Genomic DNA, 26,404 nt, shown 5'->3' on the forward strand with positions numbered 1-26,404 from the left:
GAAAAACTATTTATTTGAAAGAGTAAAAACAAAACAACACTGACAACAATATCATCATTGCATTTCCACCCTAAAATACTGTTCCTGATTCACTGAATAACAACACTATACATTCAGTTTAACAAAATAGTAAAAAAAAACAAAAAAACTCTGATACATACAGAGTCCTGCAAAAAAAATAAAAAATATCATGGCCACAAATGAACAGTTCCTTTGCACGACTTACTAATACTTCAACATATTTTACTCATTTGTTCTCGTTTTAAGTAAATTGTGGCCATGTTGTAATAATTAATTTTCTTGTCTTAGTTCAGGGGTTTTCAAAGTCAAAGACAGTGGGCCTCTGTTTTGACACAATGTACAACATCTCTGATGAAATCGGCCAGGTTTTCTCTGCATTAGCGCCGTTTTCGACTGACTGTTAGAATGCATTCACTTACTGGATTCTTGGACCGAAAACTTTACAGTTAAAAATGATCTGATTGAAAACAGAGGAGTGAAAATCTCTTGTCCAAAAACATGCCTCTTTTTGTATCAAGTATTGGTTCTGCTATAATGTGTTGACTGAAATGATTAATAATTCATTACATTTTTTTACCACTCTGCGTGCCCCTGACATGCTCTGGCACCCTCTGAGTAGGCACACCCCACACTTTGAAAACCACTGTTTTAGTACAATCAAAATGAGGGAACGAATTAAGTGGCCACGATTTACTAAAATGAGGGAAAAAATTCTTAATTCTTAATGACATGTGCAGGGCTAAACATGTATTAATAATCACTAATTGATTAGCACAACAAAATGCAGTCAATACTATAGACGATTGTGGCTACAAATATGCAAAATATACAGAAAAGGAACAAGCACCATTTTACAGTACTAAAAAAAAAAAAACATTAAAGCTAAAATGTTCAAGCTTTTAAATTAGCTTTATATATGAAAACAATTTTTATCTAAGGTGCAAAAAGAGGAACAATTGCTTTAAATGCCTTTTTGAGTACGGTCCATTTTGAATAGGTCATCGCTATACTTCATTCCCGGCAACTTAAATGCCAACTCTGAAACAAATCAGGAAATATGTCTAATAAGCTGCAGTGTTTCTGAAGTTCATTTCAACTTCACTAGAATAAAATAAAAAGAATGTGTCACAATGTTAATTTCAGAATTATATATTTATATTTTTTTGTTGCATTATATTAAATAATTTATTTTATTTTACCTTTATGATCAAAGCCTATGAAGTGAATAATGGGAATTTTTCAGTGAATGTCTTCTAGAAAGTATTGTGCCATTAGTCTTTCTGGAAGGCAGTTCAGAATGATCTGGTGTGAGCTTTCAATGTAATGAATCCAACACTTACTAATGATGCTTGATACCACTGTCAATCAGAGGGCTGTGTATATGGCGTAGAGAGAAACATGTAGGTTCAAATATTCAGTTCAATATAGTGTTCGATAATACAGTTTTTGTGGCATCCCACCTGCATCTGTACACCACACCACCACAACACATCTTTGTGTATTCAGACACACCTGCTGACATGCCCACACAACAGGCTGATGTGTTAATTCCCATTTGGTTTTACAATAGATCTTAGTCTTCTTCAAAGAACTTTAATTTTAATGAAATTAGGTGTAACATTTTAGAAAACTGTTCCGTTATTAATGAATAACTACACAGGAACAAATGAGTAACATAATATTAACATTATACAAAAAACATTAAACAGGTTAGTAATTAATGTGAATAATACATAATTAATCCTAAAGTGAAGATCATGGTAACCCACTAGTAATGACTCAAATAGGACCAAATCCTTCAGAAGGAATGACCAATTATTTGGAACAGTATTCTAAAGTGAAAAGCATGATAATTCTCTAGCAAATTACTGAAGTCTTTGAGGTTTTTGTAAGGTTTTGGATAGTAATTGATAACATTACTGAGTCATTACTAGTGGGTTAACATGATCTTCACTTTAGAATACTGTTCCAAATAATTAGTTGTTCCTTTTGAAGGATGTGGTAACACTTGAGTCAGTACTTTCCAAAACCTTACAAAAACCTCAAAAGCTTACAATAACTTCAGTCATCACTAGGGGGTTATCATGCTTTTCACCTTAGAATGCTGTTCCAAACAATTAGTAATTCTGAAGGATTTGGTAATACTTGAGTAATTACTAATTGGTTACCATGATCTTTACTTGATTAATTATATATTGTGTGTTACTCATTAAGTATGAACCTGTATTTAGTAGTTCTTAGTAGTCATTCATTTTATTTGCTAGTTAATTTTGCTAATCCATTTAACCATATCTAAAACCTGAAGCTTAAGGTTGGGTCACACAACTATGTGTGATTACCAGAATTCCTTTGCCCTGCATCATTTTTACACAGGCTTGTCAGTGAACTTTAATACAATAAATTAAAAGTGTTTCATGTTTCACTGGTTTTTATTAGTTATGCAGTGCCAAAGCATAGTAATGTTGCACGGTTTAGGCATAAGACATTTGGTTTGCTCTGGCAGCATACTACCCTTTAGTCCAAAACTGGAAAACGTTTTAGCAAATAAACAGTAAATCAGGTATTATGAGGCTGTCATCAGTAATATTGTAGTGTTAGATATAAATCCAGTGATTAGCAAAAAGTACAGTCTCTTTTTTGAAGACTTTTATAGCAGGTCTGGGGCCTGTTTCATAAAACAAGTTTACCAAATAATCCAGGTTTATTTCAGTAAGTCTGATTTGTCAGTTGATTTGGTTCAAAATAATCAGACTAAGTGAAATAGCTTATTTGGTGAACTTGTTTTATGAAACAGGCCCCTGGTATAGTTAATAGTGCACATGAAGTGGTAAACATGCGAAGACCAATGCAGAACATGACCCGCATCACTGATGTGCAGTGCCAGCTGTCAGTAGTTTTCAGCTTCAGGAGGTAATGATCCATTATTTCCTGGACTTTTACTGAAAAGGAGTGCTCAGTAGAGCTCTGGAGTGAGCTTATATTGAACAGAGATATTTTTTAAAGGTTCAAAATTTTAAGGAATACACTACCATTCAAAGGTTTGTGGTTGGTGATTTTTTTGGAATGTTTTTGAAACAAGTCTCTTATGCTCACCAAGGCTGAATTTATTTGATCAAAAATATAGTCAAAACCGGAATATTGTGAGAAAATATTACAATTTAACAAATTAAAAACAACATTTTTTTTTGTTTTTATTTTGATATATTTTAAAATTTTCAGCATCATTACTCCATTCTTCAGTGTCATGTGATCCTTCAGAAATCATTCAAATATGCTGATTTGATACTCAAGAAACATTTATTATTATTATTATTATTAGCCATTTTGAATGTTTAATCCCCCCCCCACCCCCTGATTCTTTGATGAATAGAATTTTTGTAACAACTTAAATGTCTTTACTATCCTTGCTGAATAAAAGTATTTACAAAAATCTTTTGAATGGTAGTGTAATTCACCCAAAAATTATAATTTTCATAATTTACCCTCATGTTACCCTCATCTATTCTAATTTCATTGAATAAAAAAAAAATTAAAGCTGCTCTTTTCAAGTCCTGCTCTACTTTTTTTCACTCAGATGTACGTCCCAATACTTCCATTAAATTGACTTACAGAATAATATACTTAATCAATGTACTATCAAATGTGTGACTGACTTCTGATAACTGAAGCATAACAATAGGTAAATGAAGATCATTTTTGTCTTCTGCTAATGCTCTTTTGTGCCTAAGTACCTGTTTCCCATGTCACAGAAACCTCAGACATCTACATTAACTGTCATTAGTTGAGTCATACAGGTTGTAACACACTACTTGACGTTCACTGGTGAAATGTTTTACATAAGTTTGTATAGAGAGTGTATGTTATAATTACCATGATCATATATTTGCAGCTGTGATCTCTCTTCACATTAACAAATGTCCTTTTCCACCTTCCCTTCTTTCTCTCTCCAGGTCTCGCAGCATCAGGCCTGAAGGCAGACTGGAGTCTGAGCTCATACACTGTGGGATATTTCTGGATATGATGTCTGAAGTCCTAAATATCTGGATCTCTGGGGTGGTGGAGAGGTGCTGAAGGTCCAGTTCAGTGCACTCTACTGGAGCATGAAGCCCCCAGGCTGTCCGATGCTCTACGGCACAGCAGGGCCTCACTGTAAACTGTCCTCCTACCAGAGTGAGAACGGCATGCTGGTTGGAGAGGGCAGAGTCTGAAGAAGAAACATCAGGTGTTTCTGTTACTTGCGAGATGACTCCCTTTGCAGGATCAGTGCAGACCTGAGGAAGAACTTCAGACCCATGCAGGCCAAGATCAGAGGTCATTGTGGTGGTGATGTCTTCAAGCATGCAGGGGTCCTTCAGTGGTAGACAAGGACCTTACAGGATATAGACCACGTAAGTTAGTGAATCTCTGCCTTTCTCTGTTGTGTTCAGCTCATTTTGACCCAAAGAGGGTTTTTTTTTTTTTCACACAGGATATAAATATTTCCCAAAATTTTGGGGATAATTTCACAGCTTTTAATACACACTCACTTGATCTGTCCATTTCTGTGTTCTGCATTATTGTGTGTAGGGTTGTCATAGGAACCGAGGTTGTATCACTGTCGTGGTAACCATGGCTGACCGGTGTTAAACAACCTGAGAGTAGAGTTGAATGAAATGGTAGATAATTTAATTTTAAGCCACACCCAGTGGATTAGCAGATCATGGATTATACATTTATTGTTAGTATTCGTACGTTTGCATGTTTTCCTGAGTGAAGACCGTGTCTGGTAGGTGACACACACAATGGCAAACAGTACAGCTGTGAATACAGCTGTTGTTGCACAAGCGGTCACTATAGAGGCAGCATTTTGGATAGGAGGTGCTGTGGTCTGGACTTTTGCCACACCAATCCCTTCTCCTCCTAAAAACAGAAGATCAATTAGAAAACAGAGTACCAAGACCAACTTTCATTCATAAATTCATTATTTATGCATTCCTTCTTTTGTGAAACAGCTAATTCAGTATTTTGAAGGTAGTAAGTTTCAGATCAACAGTTCTCAGAAAATATTTAGCTATCAAAGGAGCGATTTGTTCAGAGATTCAGTTCTTGAGTTTAACTCACTGACTCAGAAGTGATTCTCAGAATTTACAGCTCAGAGGAAGATTATTAGTCAATAATGAGGTTTCATTACACGTTACTATTGTATTACTATTACTATTGTTAAGGCCCTGGTATACTTCAAACAAAATCGAAGAACGAACTGATATGACGTCATTTTGAACAAAATCAGGCCAAAACGAAGTTCGTTTTGTGTTCTTTTTGGAAGTTCGAAACAACTTGCCAAAGCGAACTTTCAGGAAAAGTTCACTTCAGCTGCAAAACACCTTCATGCCACCATTGGTCCGTGACGGTAACGTAACAGGAGGTGTGCGCTGAGGCTCCGCCTTCATTCACGTGGAACGCTTCTTTGACTCATTTGATCTGTAAGGTTCGGTGAGGTAAGATCTCCGCGGGTGAAAACATGAACACACTGGATAGCCGCTTTATAGTACAAAATGAAATTGTGCTTCTGATGAAATGAGGCACTGACACTGCTTAAAATCAAGCAGCTTTACAGTATCAAACATGAAAAACAATCTATTGAATAAAGTGCTATATGAAGACGTGACGTGACTGGAGTGCTAATTTGCAGAGCTTGTGCTAACATACCCATGCTGTTGTGATCACATGCTTTTCTTATGCTTTCTATAATAAATGCTTGTTGTTTTCTCATTTTTGTTGTGTTTAATTTGTTACTGAGAAGAAAGCACACGGCACATATTTACATATTCATCCAAACGTCGCTCTCAGCAGTGTGTGTGGCGTCAGATGTTCGTTTAAAGTATATCGCTGGTCACGCATTTCGAACTTCGTTTTACCCTTAAACAAAGAACGAAAAAGAACTTTGTTTGAAGTATACCGGGGCCTTAAGGCTTCAGAAGACTGATCCTTTAAAAATTCTTCTTTGTGTTCCACAGAACATCAAAAGCATATGGGTTTGGAATGACATTAGCATGAATAAATGATACATTTTCTTGTCTACAATCTTAAAAATAAAGGTTCCGAAAAGGGGTTTTCGTAGCGAACAACAATGTTTGTTTCTCCACAGAACCTTTCAGTGAACAGTTCTTAAAAGAACCATTTTTTTTCTTAGTGTGAAGAACATTTTAATGATCTAGAGACCTTTTTTTTCTACTTTTATGCAATAAAAAGCTTCCATGGATGTTAAATGTTCTTATTGGAACCAGCAATGCCAATGAAGGGCTTTAATTTTTAAGAGTGTATGTAAACTATTCTTTTAAAACACAATCAACAGATTCCAAAGATTTTAGAACCTGCAAACATTAACAAGTAAATAGTCTTGAATCAATAGCTCAGTAAATAGCTCAATGATTCTCACAATAACCACAGCTGCCTTATTCTGTTGCCTTCCCTTTCCTCTCTCTAAACGTATTCCTCTTCCTGTTGCTGGCAGTGTATCTGATCAGCAGAATGCTAAAAGACCTCTGTCAATGCACGATGGATTGGGTTCAGGGAGGATCGACCCTCAGTCCATGCTGAGCACTTTCACAGGGCATTGACTGATCCGTGCGGGATAAATATCCCCCCTCTTACTTCACCCATAATCACATTGAGAGAATAAAGAGAATAGAGATAATACAGTGAGAAAAGAGAGAGTAAAGACGCTGAAGCACAGATAAGATCACAAGATAAAGCATGGAAAGAGTGAGAGCAGGCAGGGGTAAAGAGAGTACCACGAGCGTTTAGAGGATGAAAACATGAAGGGAGTGTGTCTTTGAGCATGAAATTAAAAGGTAAATGTGCATGTACATATTCAATAGTGCAATTAGATTACTGTACAAATTACTCTCTCCAAAAAGGTATTTACTTACTTATTACTAATTACTTCCTATTACTATATCAACCTTGACAAGTTAATAAATGATACAAGGACAGACATGAAATTGCTCTTTAATTCTTTCAAATAAATAATATAAAACTACATTAATTAATATTAATACTAATATTAATAATATATAATACTAATATAATTAATTATTCTGGTCACACTTTAGATTAGGGTCCAATTCCCACTATTAACTAACTATTAACTAAAACTTGACAACTACTTTACTAAGTATTAATAAGCAGTAATAAGGAGTTCATTAGGGCAAAAGTTGAAGTATTGGGTTGGATTAAGGATGTAGACTATAAGGTAAGTCATTAATATGTGCTTTTTAAGTACTAATAAACAGCCAATGTCCCATTAATATTCATGCTTATAATCAAATTAATAGTGAGAATTGGACGCTAAACTAAAGTGTTACCACCAAAGTATTTCTAGTGAGAAGGATATAGTCATTTGGAAACAACTACCAGTTCTGTTAGGATTTTTTTTTTTTTTTTTTTTTGCTAGTGCTTTTAACACAATACAACCCACATGTTCTGCCGGATAAATTGTCACATTTGAATTTACATAGTACAAACAATTTTGTGGGTGTTGGATTATTTTCTAGGTCGACCCCAGTTTTTTTGTGTCACAGTCCTGGTTGCAGCACGAAGGAGAGATGCAGGATCTAAGTGCAGCAGTATTAAGTTTATTTAACAAAAACACTTTGAAACAAAACACTCTTGACTAGGGGGAAAAACAAACAGAACAACCAGGTAAAAGCAATGTAGAACTCACAACTGAACAGAACAAACACAGGGCTTAAATACACAGAGAACAGGGGATCTAATGATACTAATTAAACAGACACAGCTGGGATAAATGAACTCAAATGAGGGTAACCATGGGAACAAACAAGTGGGGGAAAACAGAGAACAATAGGAGACCATGTGACAAATGAAAAACAAACTCTAGACATTAACTAAACAACTCAAAAGGTTACAGTTAAGCTGGGTGATAAAATGTCTGACATTATTTTGACTAAAACAGGAGCTAATAAGAGTTACTTTACTTTTTCAAGGGATTATTTAGTAACTAGTTACACCCAACACTGATGTACATACTGTACAATAACATGGGTTTGTGTTTCAGGATGTGGAAATATTTTATAACAGTAAGGGACAGTTCACACAAAAATTTAAATTTTGTCATTGTTTACTCACTCTCATGTCATTCAAAACCTGTATGACATTTTTTCTTTTGTACTGTAGAACAGGCAATTTAATAAATACCCGGTTGGGTGAATTAAATTATATAATTGACTCCGGGCCGTTGAATTCTTCGAAAATAATCCACACCCAAGGTGGTAATGCGGCCATGATGCAAAGCGGGTGTGCATTATTTACTAAGAAATCAATGGCACAGAGTCAAGTATTCCGCTTATACTTTGGTTACCACACTTCAAGACACTGTTTTGATGGTGTATTTCAAGACATTTGTCAGGTTTTTGTCCTTAAAACACTGCGTGTGGGACTAATTTCTTACACATCTCATCCCAAGCCTCCGTTGCTAATTCCAAAACGTCATTTCAGAACTAGTAACGAAGGCTTGAGCCTTGATAGCAGAATAAACCATTGATACAGGTAACGCAGTTGAGAGAGAGAGAATAAGCAGCATATGTGAATTAGCCTACCTGAGTCTGTGCGTCTCTACTAATAGCAAAACTATAAGTTTATTTACCTCTAGAACTGCACATTTATTATCTCGCTGGTGAGTCATGTATCTTTTAAGTTGCTAAACTATTTTACTGATTAATTCGAGTGGGAGAGATGTGCTTTCAGGACACAATAAAACTTATTTTGTGGCAAAAACCATGACAATAATTTGTCGTTTTCATCCTATTGTTTACTATATTTATTTGTTTGGTTAGTGTCGTAGTGGGTTTTGTTTCTTTACTGAAAGTAAGCTGTAAGGACCTATTGAAATAATCGAAAACATTTGGTGAAGTGATACGGAACTGAATTGCAGTCAAGACCTGCCTAGAACTTCTTTAGCCGTGCGTTTCCCTGAAAATAATTGCACACCTTAGAACGCTGGTCAGATTTGAGCATTCAACAGCCCCATAGTATAAATGGCAGTGAATTTGTGATCATGATTTTGAAGAAAAATAACAGGGCTGGATTTCCCAAAGCCTTCTTAACTCTACGTCATTCTTAAATTATACCTTAAGCTGTACCTTAACGTTAATATGTGTTTCCGAAAATGTTCTTAGTTAAGTATACTTTCTGTAAGTCATACTTTTGTAAGGTTGGTCTGGACCAGTCTTAGCTATACCTTATCACTGTTGACAGTCTATACGAATATAAATCTGAAGTAGTAATAAATACTAGAGATGCACCGATTGCAATTTTCTTGGCAGATTCCGATTTCCGATTTTTTGTTAGTGAGATCGGCCGATACCGATTTTTGCCGATTCCGATTTTCTTTCTAAGAACTATAATTGACAACATATACAAACAAAAATCTACTTTTCTTCAATGCAAAGTTTTATTTTCATAAAAAAAAAAAACAAGTAAGAGAACAGAGTGTAAGTGACAGAGAAGAGAGCGAGAACGCGCATTTGACGTAATTGCCTGTGCCGCTGGTAACAAAAAAGATCGGCTCGGAATCGGTAAGAAGTGAGACTGATCGGCCGATCACCAATCCGGGCCGATCATGAGGAAAATCGTCCGATTCCGATCCCTGGCTGATCAATCGGTACATCTCTAATAAATACAGCCAATGTTCGATTAGGATTATTGCAAAGAATAAAATGCAAAGATTCACTGCTATTCAAAAGTGCTTTAGCACTGAGACAGACAAGCTCTGCGCTTGTCATATATGACAACTATTCTGTGTTTTTCACCTCATCAGGTTTATTTTAGGTTTCAGACATTTAAATACACATTTAAATTAAGTAGGCTACTATATAAAAAAGACATTTATAGTTTTTTAAATTCCATACACTGATGTCTGCGGAAGCTGCAATAATAATAGTTTGCAATTTGAATTACTTTTATAACATCCCATGAGTCCTGATAAATGCAATTTCTACTTCTGAAGTGCTTCTTTTTATAAAGAACACTGATTTCTCACATAACGCAGTGAAGCAGCCCCTGTATAGAGTGAATTATCGATTCTCGAGCCATCAATATCAACCAATTCAGCACCACCACCATGGACAGCACCTGGTAACGTCGCACTTGAGAAGATGTACCTTAAAGGAACACTCCACTTTTTTTGAAAATAGGCTCATTTTCCAACTCCCCTAGAGTTAAACAGTTGAGTTTTACCGTTTTCGAATCCATTCAGCCGATCTCCGGTTCTGGCGGTACCACTTTTAGCATAGCTTAGCATAGTTCATTGAATCTGATTAGACCGTTAGCATCGCGCTTAAAAATGACCAAAGAGTTTTGATATTTTTCCTATTTAAAACTTGACTCTTCTGTAGTTAAATCGTGTACTAAGACCGACAGAAAATAAAAAGTTGCGATTTTCTAGGCTGATATGGCTAGGAACTATACTCTCATTCCAGCGTAATAATCAAGGAACTTTGCTGCCGTATCATGGCTGCAGCAGGCGCAATGATATTACGCAGCGCCTTTGAGCCCCTGCTTGCACAGGGAACGTGCCTTGCAACCATGGAGACGTTTGTGAGAGACGCTGTGTAATATCATTGCACTGCTGCAGCCATGATACGGGGAGTTGGAAAATGAGCCTATTTTCAAAAAAAAGGAGTGTTCCTTTAAGCAACCTCCTAAGGGATAGTTTGGGGAACACGCCTAGAAACTGTATGGGAAGGTTTCCCAGACAAGGTTTAAATTGAGACAGGATAGGACTTAATCTAGAATAGTTTATCGTGGTTTAAAAAAATGGCTTTCTGAAACACAGATTAAGTACAGATTACTTAAACCTGGACTATGGAGTCCTGAATTAAAATAAACTAGATTAATTTAAAACCAACCTCTAGAGGCTGTCTAGAAAACATGGAATGAACCAAGAAAATCTTAAAATTGCATGGAACTGAGAATCAAATCCAAGGAAAAGCATGGCAGCGGAAAATGAATGCAATCCAAAAAAAAAAAAAGAGAAAAAAAAAAAACTTTACTAAACAAGAGACAGTTCTTTTAAAGCAAGCAAAATACATCAGCTGTGAAAAAAAAGAAATGCCTGGAAATCTGGTTTAATTGATTCAGAATTTTTTTAATCTTTCTTATGCCATCACCACACACTCCAGCCCAGTAGGTGGCAGAAATGCACCTTTTATGTTGATTTGCCAACTATCATTAATACACCAAAAGGGTGTGAAGAAAAACTAAATTACTAAACTACTAAACTAAACTACATTTCTGCCATCTACTGGGCTGGAGTGTGATGCGCCACAATTTTACTGTACAATCAACCTTATTTTTCAATGCAGAAATAAGCTATATCCTGCGAATGTTTCATTAAAGATTCATTAAAGTCTAAACACCTCTAAACAAACCATGATTGCCTTCAGACATCTCAGTAACAAAGTGCAGTAAATAGTAAAGCAATTTGCACTATAAATCAATATGTTCAAGATTACGATAATAAATTAAAACAATTTGATAACAAATACCAGTTTGGACTCGGAGTATCAAGCAGCATAACAGACTGTGGCTGAACAGCCAAAATAATCAGAAGCGGCCAGTGCCTCACACATTTAAGTTACAAACAGCGCCGCTCTTACATTAAAAATAAGGTGGATAGCTTAAATATCTGGTTGTTTTTCACTTAAACCATTTACTTTTTTTTTTACTGACACTCTGAGGTACTTTGATGCAGTTTGGAACATCACGAGGGTGAATAAATGATGACTATTCCTTTAAGACAATTAGTTTAAATTAGTGTCATATTCAGCACAGTCTAACCCTGAAGTGCTGCTTGTGGGGCAATAAAATAGGATGCATTTTGTTCAAAAAAAGCTGGCTGAAGCGTAACAGCAGTGAACAGAGCACAGGGGTCCAGAGACATGCTTTATCTTGACAAAGAGCTCAGACTGAAAAGTCATGCTGCTTTAAGTTTGTACTTTTCAGTATGGTACTCACGGGTACACTGTATGTTTCTGAAGGGGGCGGGACCACATGGAAGGCATTCCAAATCTTCTAATCCGTCCAATCGCATTTTGCTGTAGAAACTTCAATTAGAAAAAAAGACATTTGTGTGAAACCGAAAAACAAGTGTGTGTGCCTATACAGATTTGCGTGCCATAAGTTGTGTGTGGGCAGATAAAAAATGATCAGATATAAACATCTTGTTTCATTAATGTTGTTGTGTGAGAGAGAGAGAGAGAGAGAGAGAGAGAGAGAGAGCGAGAGAGCGAGAGAGAGAGAGAGAGAGAGTCTCACCCTGGGAGGCAGTTTCCGCAGACTGCGTTGTCTGTGTGCGTGCAGTGCTTGATTTGGTGTCTGTTGAGTCTGCGGCAGTTCTGGCACAGTGCACAAGGGTGAGAACCCCAGTCTTCCTTAAACCACCGAACATCACACACGCCGCACACTGCCGACACTCCTACACCATAACCACAGTCCTAACAGCCCACATGTACACAAACATACTCAGTAACACGATGAGTGTATTGGATGAGTCAAACATTTTCTGAGAACGCCTCTTTTGTAACCTGGCCCTGATTGTAAGTCATTTAAGGTCATGTGAAAGCCTCTGGTGGCAGGGATGTGATATTACAGCACATTTACTCCACAAATTGGGGCACATTTTTATTAACTTGTTTTGTCTTATACATATGTGCCTCATTCATGGATTCATATAACTTACCTATATATCTTTCTTATACACATAAAACAGACCAAAAAGACACCATTTTTTTTTTTACATAAGAAAATTGCAATTAATATTAATTTTATATCTAACATTACATATAACTTATGAACAGAAGACAATTGCACTGTCACTTTGAAGAAGAAACAAAAACCCTGTTATATATTTAATCTATAGAATATCCATTGAATATCTTAGATATCAGAAATAGAAAAAAGCAAATGTGATTCCCTTTTGTCAAGTACTACTAAACCATCAGTCCAACAGTTACTGTAAAAACTTAATAGCCAAAAATGAAAAGTGATTTGTGAACATTTGGAATTATTAACATGCTGAAAAACATAGCTATAGTCTAAGTCAATCTTCCAGTCTAACCTGACAAGGCTTTTGTCTTTAGGGTGGTTTTCAGCTGGGAGAGCAATCTGGTGACCAGATAAATCAACCGAGCACCAGCTAAGACCAGCAATACATCTTAACTGTCAACATGATGTTGACTGCAGGGTTTTATACATGTCAGTTCATCTACGCACATTTAAAAATAAATGACTGTTAATTATGGGTGTTACTCTCCTCATACAGCCTCTGGGCTTCTCAAATGTTGTTGTGGCTTACTTTACAGAGATTTGCTTTACATTAATCCTGAAATTTCAGATACACGATAGGGCATTTCTCTCGCTCGATCACACTCTCTCACCTCTTTCAATTCTTGGCCGGGTGGACACTGTGGGCACTTGTGACATTGTCCACTGTGATAATACTCGTCTATCGAGCAATCCATTCCATATCTAAGAGAAGGAGAGAGAAAGAGTTGAAACATATAACATGCAAATATGGGCTTACAAATACACATCAATTTGAATTTCAAAACTATGAGGCCTGAATGTAATGCTACCTTAAAATACACCCTGAAAAAATGTAAATGGTTTAACATATTAACAGTGACAGCGCTACACCAGGGCTAGGGGGGGCTATAGCCCCGTCAGAATTTTGAATAGCCCGTTCACCCCTGTATTAAGCTTATTTCTATTTTTTATTTAATATGCCTATTCTTTGGCCAAATATAATTTAAAACTACACTTCTGTTGAATGTGGTGTGTACCCAAGCGGTTTTTAGAAAAACAAAACCAAAAAAAAACAACAACAATTTTTTGTGAAGTAACTGTGACGTCAAGAATATCGCACCCACATATACTGGTCTAGCCAACCCCCGAGCCCCGATAGAGAAAAAATTCTGGTGCCATGCATGATTGTTAACATAAAAATCTATGTAATTTTACTTTCAATAATAACAAAATAAACAAATAAATGTATGTTTTTTTGGAAGTAAAAACTAATTTCAATATAATTTACGGTGAAAAACAGTAAAATGACATTCCCAGGAGTCCCTGCTTGACACATCACTTATGATTATATTTTAAATAATTTATTTTTTTCTTATTTTTTGTTATCAGTAATGTACATTAGTATAATTACTGTATTGTGTTACATTTTATATTAATGTCATGTTACCCTGATGGCATTTTATCTTTGTATGATCCTGCATGTGCACCATCTATTCACATGTTTTGGCCATGTTTTATGGACAGGCTGATTCATTGTGTTGGGCCACCGGTTTATCATGGTGGTTCTAAGTACATTTTAAGGTAAAAGTAGATTTTAATATCAAATAGATTGGTATATTACCATAATAACATTTAATGGAATATGGTTATAAGTTGTAAATATTACAGGCACCAATACAGTATGCCATCCTGTAATACCCGAAGCATTGTCACAAAATTTTTTTACATAAAATTTCTGGAGATCACAGTTGCCAATTTTTTAACATGATTTTTTTTTTTTTTTTTTTTTTTGTGTAGTTTAAAAATATTTAATTGTTTTAAAAAGGGTTATATCCCACCTTTTTTTAAATCCAGATATTAGTTAAATCTTATATCTATGAATTATTTTATATTATTATTATTGTTGTTTTTGTTATTAAATGTAGTCTACATATTAAATTTAGGCTAACTGTTAGCTAGAACATTAAATGCTCGTTTTATTTTTAATATTAGTAATTCACAAATGGATATGCATTTTTTTTTTTTCATGTAAACGGTACAGAATTGCTTAAAATAAATTAGGAGTAATGATTTCAGTCCGTATTAATAAGTGAAAAAAACATACACGATCTAACAGAGACTCTGTTTCAAATATATAAATTATTGTGCTTAGGATTTACGGTCCATTGTTTATCCCAGTTTTACGCATAGGCCATTATTTGGGTAGGGTAATTTTCAGATTAAAAGTTGGGAGGGGAAACACTTTTCTAGTTTCATGCAATAAGCTGTGAGCTATTTACGTTCATTTCAATAATAAAGATTTATGTCCATTCACTTTAATCTATTCTGAAACTGAGAACACAGAGAAACAGATCAAAAGGGGCACATTTAGGTGCCATCTAAAACAAAAATACCTCCTTTAAATGATCTATTGGGAATAATTTTCCCGAGGAATAAAATACAAGAAAGGTGGTCAAACTGAACTAAGTAGGGCGCACAGCTACGATTCAAAATTAGAGAGAGCAGTGAGTGCACCAGCTACTACTACATCATGAATTTCCTGTAAAGTCACGTATTAGGGACAGTTTCATTCACACTTACATTGCAGCAGGGGCAAAGCGCAGCAGTCACTTAGTTCTCTCTCCCATTAAAATAACCGTCTCCTGTGGCTTTGGGTAAATTCGGTCCAGTTTAGCTTGTGGTTGAAGTTGTTGAATGGCACTGCACATTTGTCCATTGCGCTACATTGCGGGGCGCGCACGGGGACACACAGGCATGTCCCGACATGTTCGCGCTGCTGTGAGTGGAATCAATCCCCAAGATGCGCATTATAAATGCTCTTGAATGGAAACTGCCATTCAAAATGATTTCTCACAAATGACTGAATGTCAAATGAAACACACCTGACTGACATTGTTCATTACTGTAATGAGGCACAGCCAATATGTTCTAAGAGCTTTTACTCAGATTAAGTAACAATTTCATGGTTTCTCTCGCTGCAGCAACCCCTTACGGACGCAAGGTGGCGATAATGAATTTACATATTGACCTTTGAAGTGGAGTCAAATTACCTTACATAAGACCTAAAGTTAAAATGAAATCAAAATTGACCATTTATGGAATACTGAAGTATTTATTGTTCACATCATTTTCACATTATAATGTGCCCCTGTAATCTTAAATCAAAATAACTTCCCCTGAATCCCCTCCCTCTTGCACTTCTGACATGTTTACTGGGACAACAGGTCACTCACATGCGATCACAAACCACAATGATCCAATCAATTCCCTATGGATAAAACTAAGTCATGTCTTACGTTTTTTTCTTGTTCAAGAAGTCGTTTCACTCAGATGTATATTACAATACGGAAGAAAACTGCATAACAATTAATTTAGTTTTAGAACATCATATTCAGTTGTAGCTCAGTTGAAGTTCATTAAATTACATTATATTTACATTGTGATATAATGCATTCTAATTAGATTGCCTTGAACACTGCTTACTCAGTGGCAAGTAGCCTACCACGGCAGGTCATGTTTATCCAGTCTTATTTGTATTGAAGATAAGGCATTTGATTTATTCATGAGCAAATGAAAATGGGATGCAAGGTGACACATACGCAACAAATGCCCCTTGAAACATTTTAACATGCTCCTTACTCAATAATTAATTATAGCCCTGGTGTTAGTTTTTCAAGAGTATCCTCTTTCTCTCTGTGCAGCGGTGCTCTTGATGAATTTATTACACAAAAGTTGTTAATGTCTCACAAAGAGAAACGCATGGACAGCAAATACATTATCAACCAAACGAAAACACATTTTCTTTCCATGAGTATTTTCGTGATTCGCTCTCTCGCTGATATACTATTTGGGAGTTAATAACGTAAAATGGAATTTACCATCATGCAAAAAACAGAAAGCACAAGCTTTTGTGTCACGCTGTTATGTTGTAGCCTAATGCTAAATATAATGATACAATTGTGTGTATTACGACCCCATGTGAGATCCACCAATCAGAGACGTTCTGAATCTCAGTCTATATTTTGATTGGATAAAAAACATATATATATATATATATATATATATATATATATATATATATATATATATATATATATATATATATATATATATATATCCGTGGGTACTCTGCCATTTGTTTTTTTTTTTTTTTTTTTTTGTACAATGTATACGTTTTCTCTACAGTTATCGCACACAAACTATTAAAAAGAAATGTTAAGCTAAGTGAAAATTGCTTTGTGTGGTGTGTGTATTTTGTGTGGTAGCCTATGTGAAAATGAAAAACAAACTGCAGAAACGGGTGTGTGCGTGTGTTTGTGTGTGTGTGTGAGAGAGAGAGAGAGAGAGAGAGAGAGAGAGAAAGAGAAAGAGAGAGAGAGAGTGAGTAGGAGGGTTCTTTAGCCTTGCATATCGTAGTGGTTTTGGCAACGGAAGAAAAAAACAGATAGAGAAAGTGGGAGAGAGTGCATGACAGGGTAGTTTTATATTTTGCCAGGGTTATTGTGTCTGAAGTGGACCAGGACAGAGACAGTGTTTTGCATGGGATGTCTTGCCCCCTTAACCGATCTCAAGGAACTCAAAACGAATTACAGGATGTTATATTAACAGAACCACTTCTGTTAGTTAATAAAAAAATTAAAAAAAAGACCAATAGTTTGGTCATTGTTGTTGTGAGCGCTGTCATGGACAAAGATGTGTGATCACCTCATCCATGAATCTTATCTCAGCCTGTTCCTGTCCTCTTTCACACACATTCTTATCAGAAGCGTAGATTTGCTCTGACCTCTAAAATCCGCATTGACGTCCAACCTCATATTTAAGTCTAAGATAGATGTTGTTCTATTAATGTGCCCCAGACAGAGTCTATAATGACAAACTTAAGACAACAGGATAGCAAAAAGTACAATGTGACTGATTAACGCAAAGAATCTTTTGTCAATATCACATCGAAGTACTTGAATTTTAGGACCTTCCCTAAATGAAGGCATGTAGGCCATGTCTGTCTGAGCATATAAATATGTGTGTTAGTGGGAGTTTTAAATATGAAGGCCGTAGAGCAGAGCCAGAATCAGGAATAGTTCAGATAAGAAAACTTCAACCACCTGGAGAGAGAAAGACATCTGAAGACCTACAGTTACAAGGACATTTTAAAGGGTTAGTTCACCCAAAAATGAAATTTCTGTCATTAATTACTCATCCTCATGTCGTTATATATCTGTAAGACCTTCATTTATCTTCAGAACACAAATTATGATATTTTTGATGAAATCCAAGAGGTTTTTTTTTTTATCCCTCGTAGAAAGCAATGTAAGTAACACATTCAAGGTCCAGAGAGTAAAGACACTGTTAAAATAGTCAATGTGACTACAGTGGTTCAACCTTAATGTTATGAAGTGACGAGAATACTTTTTGTGTGCAAAATCAAAACAAGAATAATGACTTCAACAATATATTCTCTTCTGTGTCATTCTCATGCGTTGTTACATCAAGCGCTTCCAGGTTCTATGTCAGAACAGCGACTCATTATTAGCCGACTACTTGCGAGCTGATCACGTGAAGAGCCTCTGCCAATACGCCGGCATTCTGACGTAGAACCTGGAAGCTCTGCAATGTGTCTTCAACGTAAACAGACTGACAGGGGAGAGAAGAAATTGTTGAATAAAGTTGAAAATAATTGTTTAGTTTTTGCACAAAAAAAGTACTCCCGTCGCTTCATAAAATTAAGTTGCGTGATTTTGAAAACACTGTTTGAAGTTAGTCGGGAAGGCCTGAAATCAGATGCGAAGGCTGCTTTGATTGCGCTTCACATGTGAGTAAGGCGCCGTTCACACCGAACGTGTCTATGCGTCTAAAAACGCGCTCAGGAGTGGTTTTAAAAAAAGCGCAGCATAGAACGCGAGGGTCTCGAGACGCGCTTTTGAGATGTGAGGCAATAACGACAATAACGGAAATAATAGAAATAGGCAAGCAGCAGAATTGACAGATACAAGTTTTGACATGGAAAAAAAGAAAATAAGATAATAATGAGCGCCCCCTCCGCCATGTTGCCGTCATATAAAACAGTTGTCATGCCAACTTGCTACTGTAAACAGAAGCTCGCAGCGCTTGCCCCGCCTCCGAGTTCTTCTGATTGGTCCACTGTTTTGGAACTGACATTGATGAGCGGCGCTGCGTGTAAAAGTTGAAATTCTTTTAACTTGACACGGCGTCTTAAAAACGCGTCGCTCATGTGAGAGGCGCTGCAAAAGACGTGAGACGCGAGCGTAACGGTCATGCACGTCCGTCAAGCGCGTGTTTACATAGAAAAACAATGGGAAAGTAGTTGAACGGCCCCTAACACTGGGTTTGAGTGTCATTGATTGTCTGGAGCTGCTGTGCTGTTGGCGACTATCAACGAACTCTTGTTTTTTATTTACTCTTGTGTACTGTACATTCATTTTTTTGTGTTTTCTTGTCATTCGTTCATCATTTGCACTTTATTTCTTGTGAATCACTTTGTTGCACCTCAGCTGTGATAAACAGACATCCGCTCTCACATTGCGTGTGTAACAGAGGCCAAATAGTCAGAGTTAAGCAGGTAAAGCATGTGATGTTTAGCATCATTGCCTGCCAGCAGCGATCTGCTTGGGGTTTGAGACCGACTCGGAGCAGGGTGGTTAGGACTGGAGAGTCAGTTTTGAAGGCGGAGCAATGAAGAGAGGGGTGGGTTTGTTTAGGGTGATTTCAAATATCAACAATGTGCAACAGGTTTTTTCAAAATCTACCTATCCCACCTTTAAGGTTGAACCACTGTAGTCAACTATTTTAACAATGTCTTTACTCTCTGGACCTTGAATGTGGTAATTATGTTTCTTTCTATGGGAGATAAAAAACCTCTTGGATTTCATCAAAAAAAAAAAAAAATGAATTTATGTTCTGAAGATAAATGAAGGTCTTACGGAAGTGGAACGACATGAGGGTGAGTAATTAATGACAGAAATTTTGGGGTGAACTAACCCTTTAAAATATAAGTGGCTTGAATATAAAAGCTCATTTTTCCTTGATGACAGTAGTTGATACGGCCACAGGGATGTCTCCATGCACCTGCTGTTGACAGAGGAAAAACTATGAAAAGTGGCATAAGAGCCCTGAAAAAACATCAGCGTTACTCATAGAACTAGAGTCTGCCTCAGGGGATTTGCCTCAGGCCGGCAGCATAGACATAATGAGCAAAACAACACTGAACAAAAGAGGACTTTAAAGAAAACATACTTTTATTTTTACTTTTTTTTACTTAACTGACTTCCAAACCTGACTTTCTTTCGAAACACAAAAGATGTAAAAAGATTTCTTTTCAGATTTCTTTCTCTCTATCTCTCTCTCTCTCGTCCATAAAATGAAAGTCAATAGGGGTCCAAAAATGTATGTTATTTTTGGACCCCACTGACTTCTGTTTTTTTTTTTTTTTTTTCTTTGGGAAGCAGAGAAAGTAAAAACATGCCAAATTGTCCTTGCGCTCTGTCCGTATCAAAATCAGGTTATTTGAGAAATACATAAATATGACTGAGTCTGTAAAACACACACATCAGTTGGTCATTGCTAGCGTTCTGCATATGTGCTATTGTCTTTTAACCAGTGTTACATAACCCAAGCTCCAGCCTGACTGGATGTTTTATTAACTAAGAAGCTGTCAAAACGAGACACTTCTGGCCATACATCATACGTTTTATTAGGATGAGATCAACAGAAAGGAAAAAACACTGATGACTGTAAAGCTCCACAATAAAAAGTGACTACAGCCTTAATGTGACCCGATTGTGGAATTTTTGCATTCGCTGCAAATGATTCAAAACAGGTTTAATGATTCAAAACAGCTTGTGCAAACAGAAAGACGCACAAAAAAGTGCACTAGCAGGTGTATCGCTGCTTTGGGAGAAAATAGTTCAACTTTTACTCAGAGCAATAGTTGTACTCCAACTAAGCAACAACAAATGGAATGGAGTTTGGGCAGAGCTTATGCAGCGTGTGACCGCAGGAGGAAGAAGGCAGAAGAGCTAGTTTCCAAATAACATAAACAGTTTAATAATACCTCAAAACATAGGCAATACACATCCAAACAACTATGACAGGACAAAGAGTGAACAAATCATAGGAGGTCAAATACAGGAACTAATGAGGGAACTAAAGAGATGAACAAGACTCACCTGAGTAACAAAGGCAACAAACTAAAGATGAGAAACTGAACAAAGGAGAAGATGTGACAAACAACATGGTGTAAAAACAGACAGACATGTGACACAGTGACTTCCACTGACCACAGAGCAGCCAGAATATATACACAGTCACTTACCTCACCCACTCTGACAGCTCTCCCCAACATGCATCAATCAAAACCAGAGAGGTTGTAGTGATTGCTCTTTGGCATGCGGGAGAAATGTCTGCTGACTTCAGAGAGGGATGAATGATATGATCAAGTGAAATGAAGATCTTTCATATCAGGAATATTACAATGTAACTGAAAGACGAGAAGAAGGCCATTCGTTATTTTATGCCTCGTACATGCATGCTCTCACACACGGTATGTACGTTATGAAACACCCAGCCTCATTGATTAGTGCACACCACATCTCATTGACAGATGTTAATCCTCAATAGTTGGCATGGCATTGACACCACAGAGAATAATGCACTTTATGCAGCTTGTTAGAGTCTCCATTTGTCTCTCAGTCTGCTTCTCTCTCTTTTCCTCTCTGTGACTAGATTGGAATGTGTAAGTGTTTGCTTGTAAATGGAAGCTTGACATTGTGGACAGAGAGGTTAGAGAGACCTAAAAGTGGTTGTTTATCAAGTGTCTTCTGTTCTTTACTCCTTTCTCTGTTAAAAAGTCTTAAACATGCGGTTCTTAGACAGAGCCAAAGATGGGGAAAATATCAAACATTTCCCTTTGTAAATGTTTTAGCTTTGCTTTCCTTTTTCGTTTTCTCCCGTACAACACTGAACAAAAGAGGTCCTCAAAGAAAACATACTTTTATTTTTACTAAGAATTTTTTTTTTTTTTTACTTAACTGACTTTCAAACTGACTTTCTTTTGAAACACAAAAAAAATTAGTTCTTCTCAGATTTCTTCTCTCTCTCTCTTGCTTTTGTAGGGTCCGATGTTTTTTGGACCCCACTGACTTTCATTGCATGGACAAAAACAGTTGAAACATGCTTTAAAATATCTTTTTTTATGTTTACTTTTTTTTTATGTTAAGTTCTCCTCTGTTATAAATGTGCATATGTAAATGCCCTCTTAAAAATAAATATTCCAAAACAGTGGTTTACACACTGATGCCATAAAAGAACAGTTTTTCAGTCAACAGCTCTTAAAAGAACCATTTTCTTTTAAAAAGTGTGCAAAAAGGTAACACTTTGGGAACAAACTATTAACTACAACTTTTCCCTCAATAAACTCCTAATTTACTGCTTGTTAATAGTTAGTAAGGTAGTTGTTAAGTTTAGGTATTGGGTAGGATCAAGAATGTAGAATAAGGTTAAGCAGAATAAGGCATTAATATGTCCTTAATAAGTACTAATAAATAGCCAATATTCTAGTAATATGCATGCTACACAACTAGTTCTAAAAGAAAAAAGTGTTACCAAACATTTTAATAATTTAAAGACACTGTGCAATGGAAATGTTCTATGGATATTAAAGGTTTTTCATGGAACCATAGCATTAAGATTTATTTTTATGTGTGTGTGTGTGTGTGTGTGTGTGTGTGTGTGTGTGTGTGTGTGTGTGTGTGTGTGTGTGTGTGTGTGTGTGTGTGTGTGTGTGCGTTTTTTTGTGACATATCAGGACACAAATGTGTATTTAATGACATGGGTATGACAAAAAGAGGTGACTTATGAGGACATTACCCCATACTTGGATATTACGCCACTTTTCAAAAGGCTTATAAATCATACAGAATGAGTTTTTGTGAGAAAGTAAAAGTGTGCACAGTTTCCTGTGATGGGTAGGTTTAGGGGTAGGGGTAGGGGGACAGTAAATACAGTTTGTACAGTATAAAAACCACTACGTCTTTGGAATGTCCCCACAATTCACAAAAACAAACGTGTGGATGAATAATGCAAACAGTTGCTCGCAATCATTTTAAAGTTTTGTGTTTTGTCAACCACTAGTCGTGAAATTGTTTTAGAAGCCACACTTTTTTTTCCATTTTTTAAATTTAAAGCCCATGTGTTCATGCCCCATCAAATACCCACACATGATTACTTTACCTCTTTGCCTTCATGCTGCTTTAGGACAATCAGAGAGACTTAAATCTCATTTAAAGCAGAAACTTGGTTTGAAGAAAATTTGTCCTAAATGTCCATCTAAATGTCCTAAAAAGATGATTGACTATGCTAAATGCTAAGTATTTCATTGTCTGGCCTGTTTAGGTGTCTGGTGAAATGTAGAAAGAAAGAGACTGTCTCTCATATTTCACAGAATACTTACAGGTAGGTGTTGGACTAGTCCTTGGGGATGAAGTAATGAGCAACCTCAAAAACTGCTTTATGTGGCACTTAAACACATTCACTTAAGTGGCTCTTTACTTTCTGTCCACTACAGAGTTTGTAATGCAAAATTTCATCTGACCTAAACGGAGTTTCAATGAAAAAACTTGTATCAAATATCAAAAAACATAGCAAGACTTTAATACAGGCTTTTATAAAAGCACTTAAATTAATTATCCTGTTAAAGCTATTTAAAGTTGTTCTTTTTTATGATCATTTTAGGTGTTATATTGTTATGGCAGCAAAGTTACTCTACATAACTCTACACAGACAAAGTCACTTTTTTTCACACTAAAATCATATTCTTTAGGTTTGTATGAAACAGTGTATTTTAATGTTTGTTGATTGGTCCCTTTCAATTCTGGTCCCTCACTGTAGCTGATTTTTACTTTAAACAAACAAACAAACAAAAAAAAATCAGGAGGGACCATTTGAATTTTTTTTTTTTTTTTTTTTTGTGGTAATCATCACCTGCCACGTGTGCTTTCGATTAAGTTTAACTAAATGGGATGTACTTTGTCGTAATGCTCTGAGTATACTGGGAATTTTCAGTTACTAAGCAACAGGTGCTACACACACATGCGCACACACACTCAAGCAGATAGAGCAAAAACAAGAGAGGGATTGGTTTGGATTGGAGAACACAGATTACTTATGATAAACAAAAATGATGAGACATGATAAACAAAACCAGCTCTGTCTCAACTGATAAACAACACAACTGAGTACTATCCCATCATCTCAGCAATTCAAAACAAAACAAAACAGCCCTCTCAGCTTCCATCCCTCAGTCTCAGCTCCTCCCACAGACACTAACCAATTCATTCTGAATAAGCCACTCATTCTCAATAACCTCAAACACCTCACTGCGGCATTCCTCATCCAAATCAAACAGCGTTCATGACAATTCAGGAAAAAAGCAATATCCTTTTCCCGCACTGCATACGTGGCACTCGCTTGCTTATGTAAAGTACTTCTCTAAACTCTTGCTTAATTTGAAAGGATTAGTTACTTTCAAATTAAAATTTCCTGATAATTTACTCACCCCCATGTCATCCAAGATGTCCATATCTTTCTTTCTTCAGTCGAAAAGAAAATAAGGTTTTAGATGAAAACATTCCAGGATTATTCTCCTTATAGTGGACTTCAATGGACTCCAAAGAATTGAAGGTCAAAATTACAGCTTCAAAGAGCTCTATACAATCCCAGATGAGGAATAAGGGTTTTTATTGTGAATATAGTGAAACGAACAGTCGTTTTCTAAAATTTTTTTTAAAATTATATATGTTTTAACAATAAACGCTCGTCTTGAACTGCTCTCTTCTTCTTCTTCTCTATTAGAATTCCAGCAGTGATGCTGCTAAAGCCGAGGACACACTTAACGATTGTAAGGGCGATTATGAATGTAAACGGATACTTAGCCTATGACTGATCGCGCTCAAACACGTCCAGTCAGACCCAGTTGCGTTCAGTCGGCGATTACAGTCGGTGTTCAAATTCCATGTGTAAGTATTTAAATCTGCTTCAGTCGCAGGAAACAATCGCTGTATGTTGAGCACAGTCTTAGAATGTTTTAGTCGTTAAATGTTTGCCCGGCATAAGTGTATTTATTTGACCTTTGTCTTTATTAAGTGTATTCATTTGAACTTTGACCTGTGGACTGCCCTCCACAGGTCAAAGTTTGAACTAAACTGTCATATACAATATGCTTGTGCAAGTATATAAAACGTATATAATTTAATTTATTTATTTTTTATTTAGAAAATGACCAATCTTTTCGCTAGATAAGACCCTTATTCCACAGCTGGGATTGTGTATAGCCTTTTGAAGCTGCACTGAAACTGTAATTTTGACCTCTTTGGAGTACATTGAAGTCCACTATAAGGAGAATAATCCTGGAATGTTTTCATCAAAAACCTAAATTTCTTTTCGACCGAAGAAAGAAAGACATAAACATCTTGGATGACATAAAGGTGAGTACATTATTAGGAAATTTTACTTTGAAAGTGAACTAATTCTTTAACAGGGCATCGTTTATGCAAGGAAATCATTCTGTGTGTTACATTTGACATAGCCGAGACCTATGTTACAGTGTGATTAGTTTTGAGACATGAATATAGTCTTATTTCACTGAGGACCATTAACGTCCCCTGAACCTTCTGGCAAAGAAAAAATAAAAGTCACAGTAAGTTACGGTGAATAAAAGGGATAATGAGAAATGTCCTTGCTGTCAAATAAGTTCAAGGATATTAATAATATTACTTGTGTTCATAATAATGACCTTTTGACCAAACCAGTCCCCACGGCTGGATGTGAATGAGAAGTCACCTCAGGACCTCACTTGCATTACCGCTTTCTTATCTTCTGGAGCTTTAAAGAACACGTTTATCAAAAGCAACAACATTCCAAGCAAAAAGATGATTTCATGGATTTATATGCAGAGTTTATTTATCCAACACATTCTGACTCTTTGTCATTTCCTTTTAGTAGCAAGACCCATGTTTCAAATTCCCATCTCAACTTCACATTCTCTCTGATGAGAGTTGAAATGTTTAAAAAAATGACATTAATTGGATCTTAAATTCTGTAATTTAATAAAATTGTCTGTTAAATTACACATAAATTTCGTATGATTTCATATTTAACTTAAGTGACATATAAACATTTATTGTGGTAAGGTTAAATATTGCCTTCTCCCTTAAAAAAAAAAAAAAAAAAGCCAACAACCTGTTTTGCTCATCATGTGGCCTCTTTCGTGGTCTTAACAGTCCCATTGTGGATTTAGTGTGTGCTCAGTAATAAATGCCATGAGAAACATTTCCACAGAATAAAGCCCAGACCCCCTATAAAGCGCGCACAGGTTCAGTCTCTCAGATCAATGGAGCTCATTGATTTTATTGTACTTTTAACCTTAAAAAAAAATGATATGATATTTAGCCTAAGTTATGTGTCATCAGTGTTTTATTTGAATACTTAGTGAGTTGTGATGCTCTGCTTTCATTTGCAGTGAGCTCTTATTTCCTCGTTCAACTGGCACCGTTCCTGTGGCTGT

General features: G+C 36.2%; 1 protein-coding gene across 1 annotated transcript in view; it reads right to left on the bottom strand.

Annotated features, from left to right (window-relative positions):
- The window catches only part of eda2r (ectodysplasin A2 receptor), a 26,599-nt gene continuing 195 nt past the window's right edge, over nucleotides 1-26,404 (bottom strand). Inside the window, exons 2-9 of the mRNA XM_067405475.1 lie at nucleotides 15,409-15,604; nucleotides 13,461-13,551; nucleotides 12,340-12,518; nucleotides 12,040-12,128; nucleotides 4,753-4,920; nucleotides 4,548-4,652; nucleotides 3,892-4,390; nucleotides 1-1,394 (exon numbers count right to left, since the gene is read on the bottom strand). Of these exons, the coding sequence (XP_067261576.1) occupies nucleotides 3,924-4,390; nucleotides 4,548-4,652; nucleotides 4,753-4,920; nucleotides 12,040-12,128; nucleotides 12,340-12,518; nucleotides 13,461-13,544 (1,092 nt within the window). The 5' untranslated portion in view covers nucleotides 13,545-13,551; nucleotides 15,409-15,604 and the 3' untranslated portion in view covers nucleotides 1-1,394; nucleotides 3,892-3,923. The remainder of the gene's footprint in view (nucleotides 1,395-3,891; nucleotides 4,391-4,547; nucleotides 4,653-4,752; nucleotides 4,921-12,039; nucleotides 12,129-12,339; nucleotides 12,519-13,460; nucleotides 13,552-15,408; nucleotides 15,605-26,404) is intronic.

Source organism: Chanodichthys erythropterus, chromosome 13 (assembly GCF_024489055.1).
Source record: "Chanodichthys erythropterus isolate Z2021 chromosome 13, ASM2448905v1, whole genome shotgun sequence".
Taxonomy (NCBI): Eukaryota; Metazoa; Chordata; class Actinopteri; order Cypriniformes; family Xenocyprididae; genus Chanodichthys; species Chanodichthys erythropterus.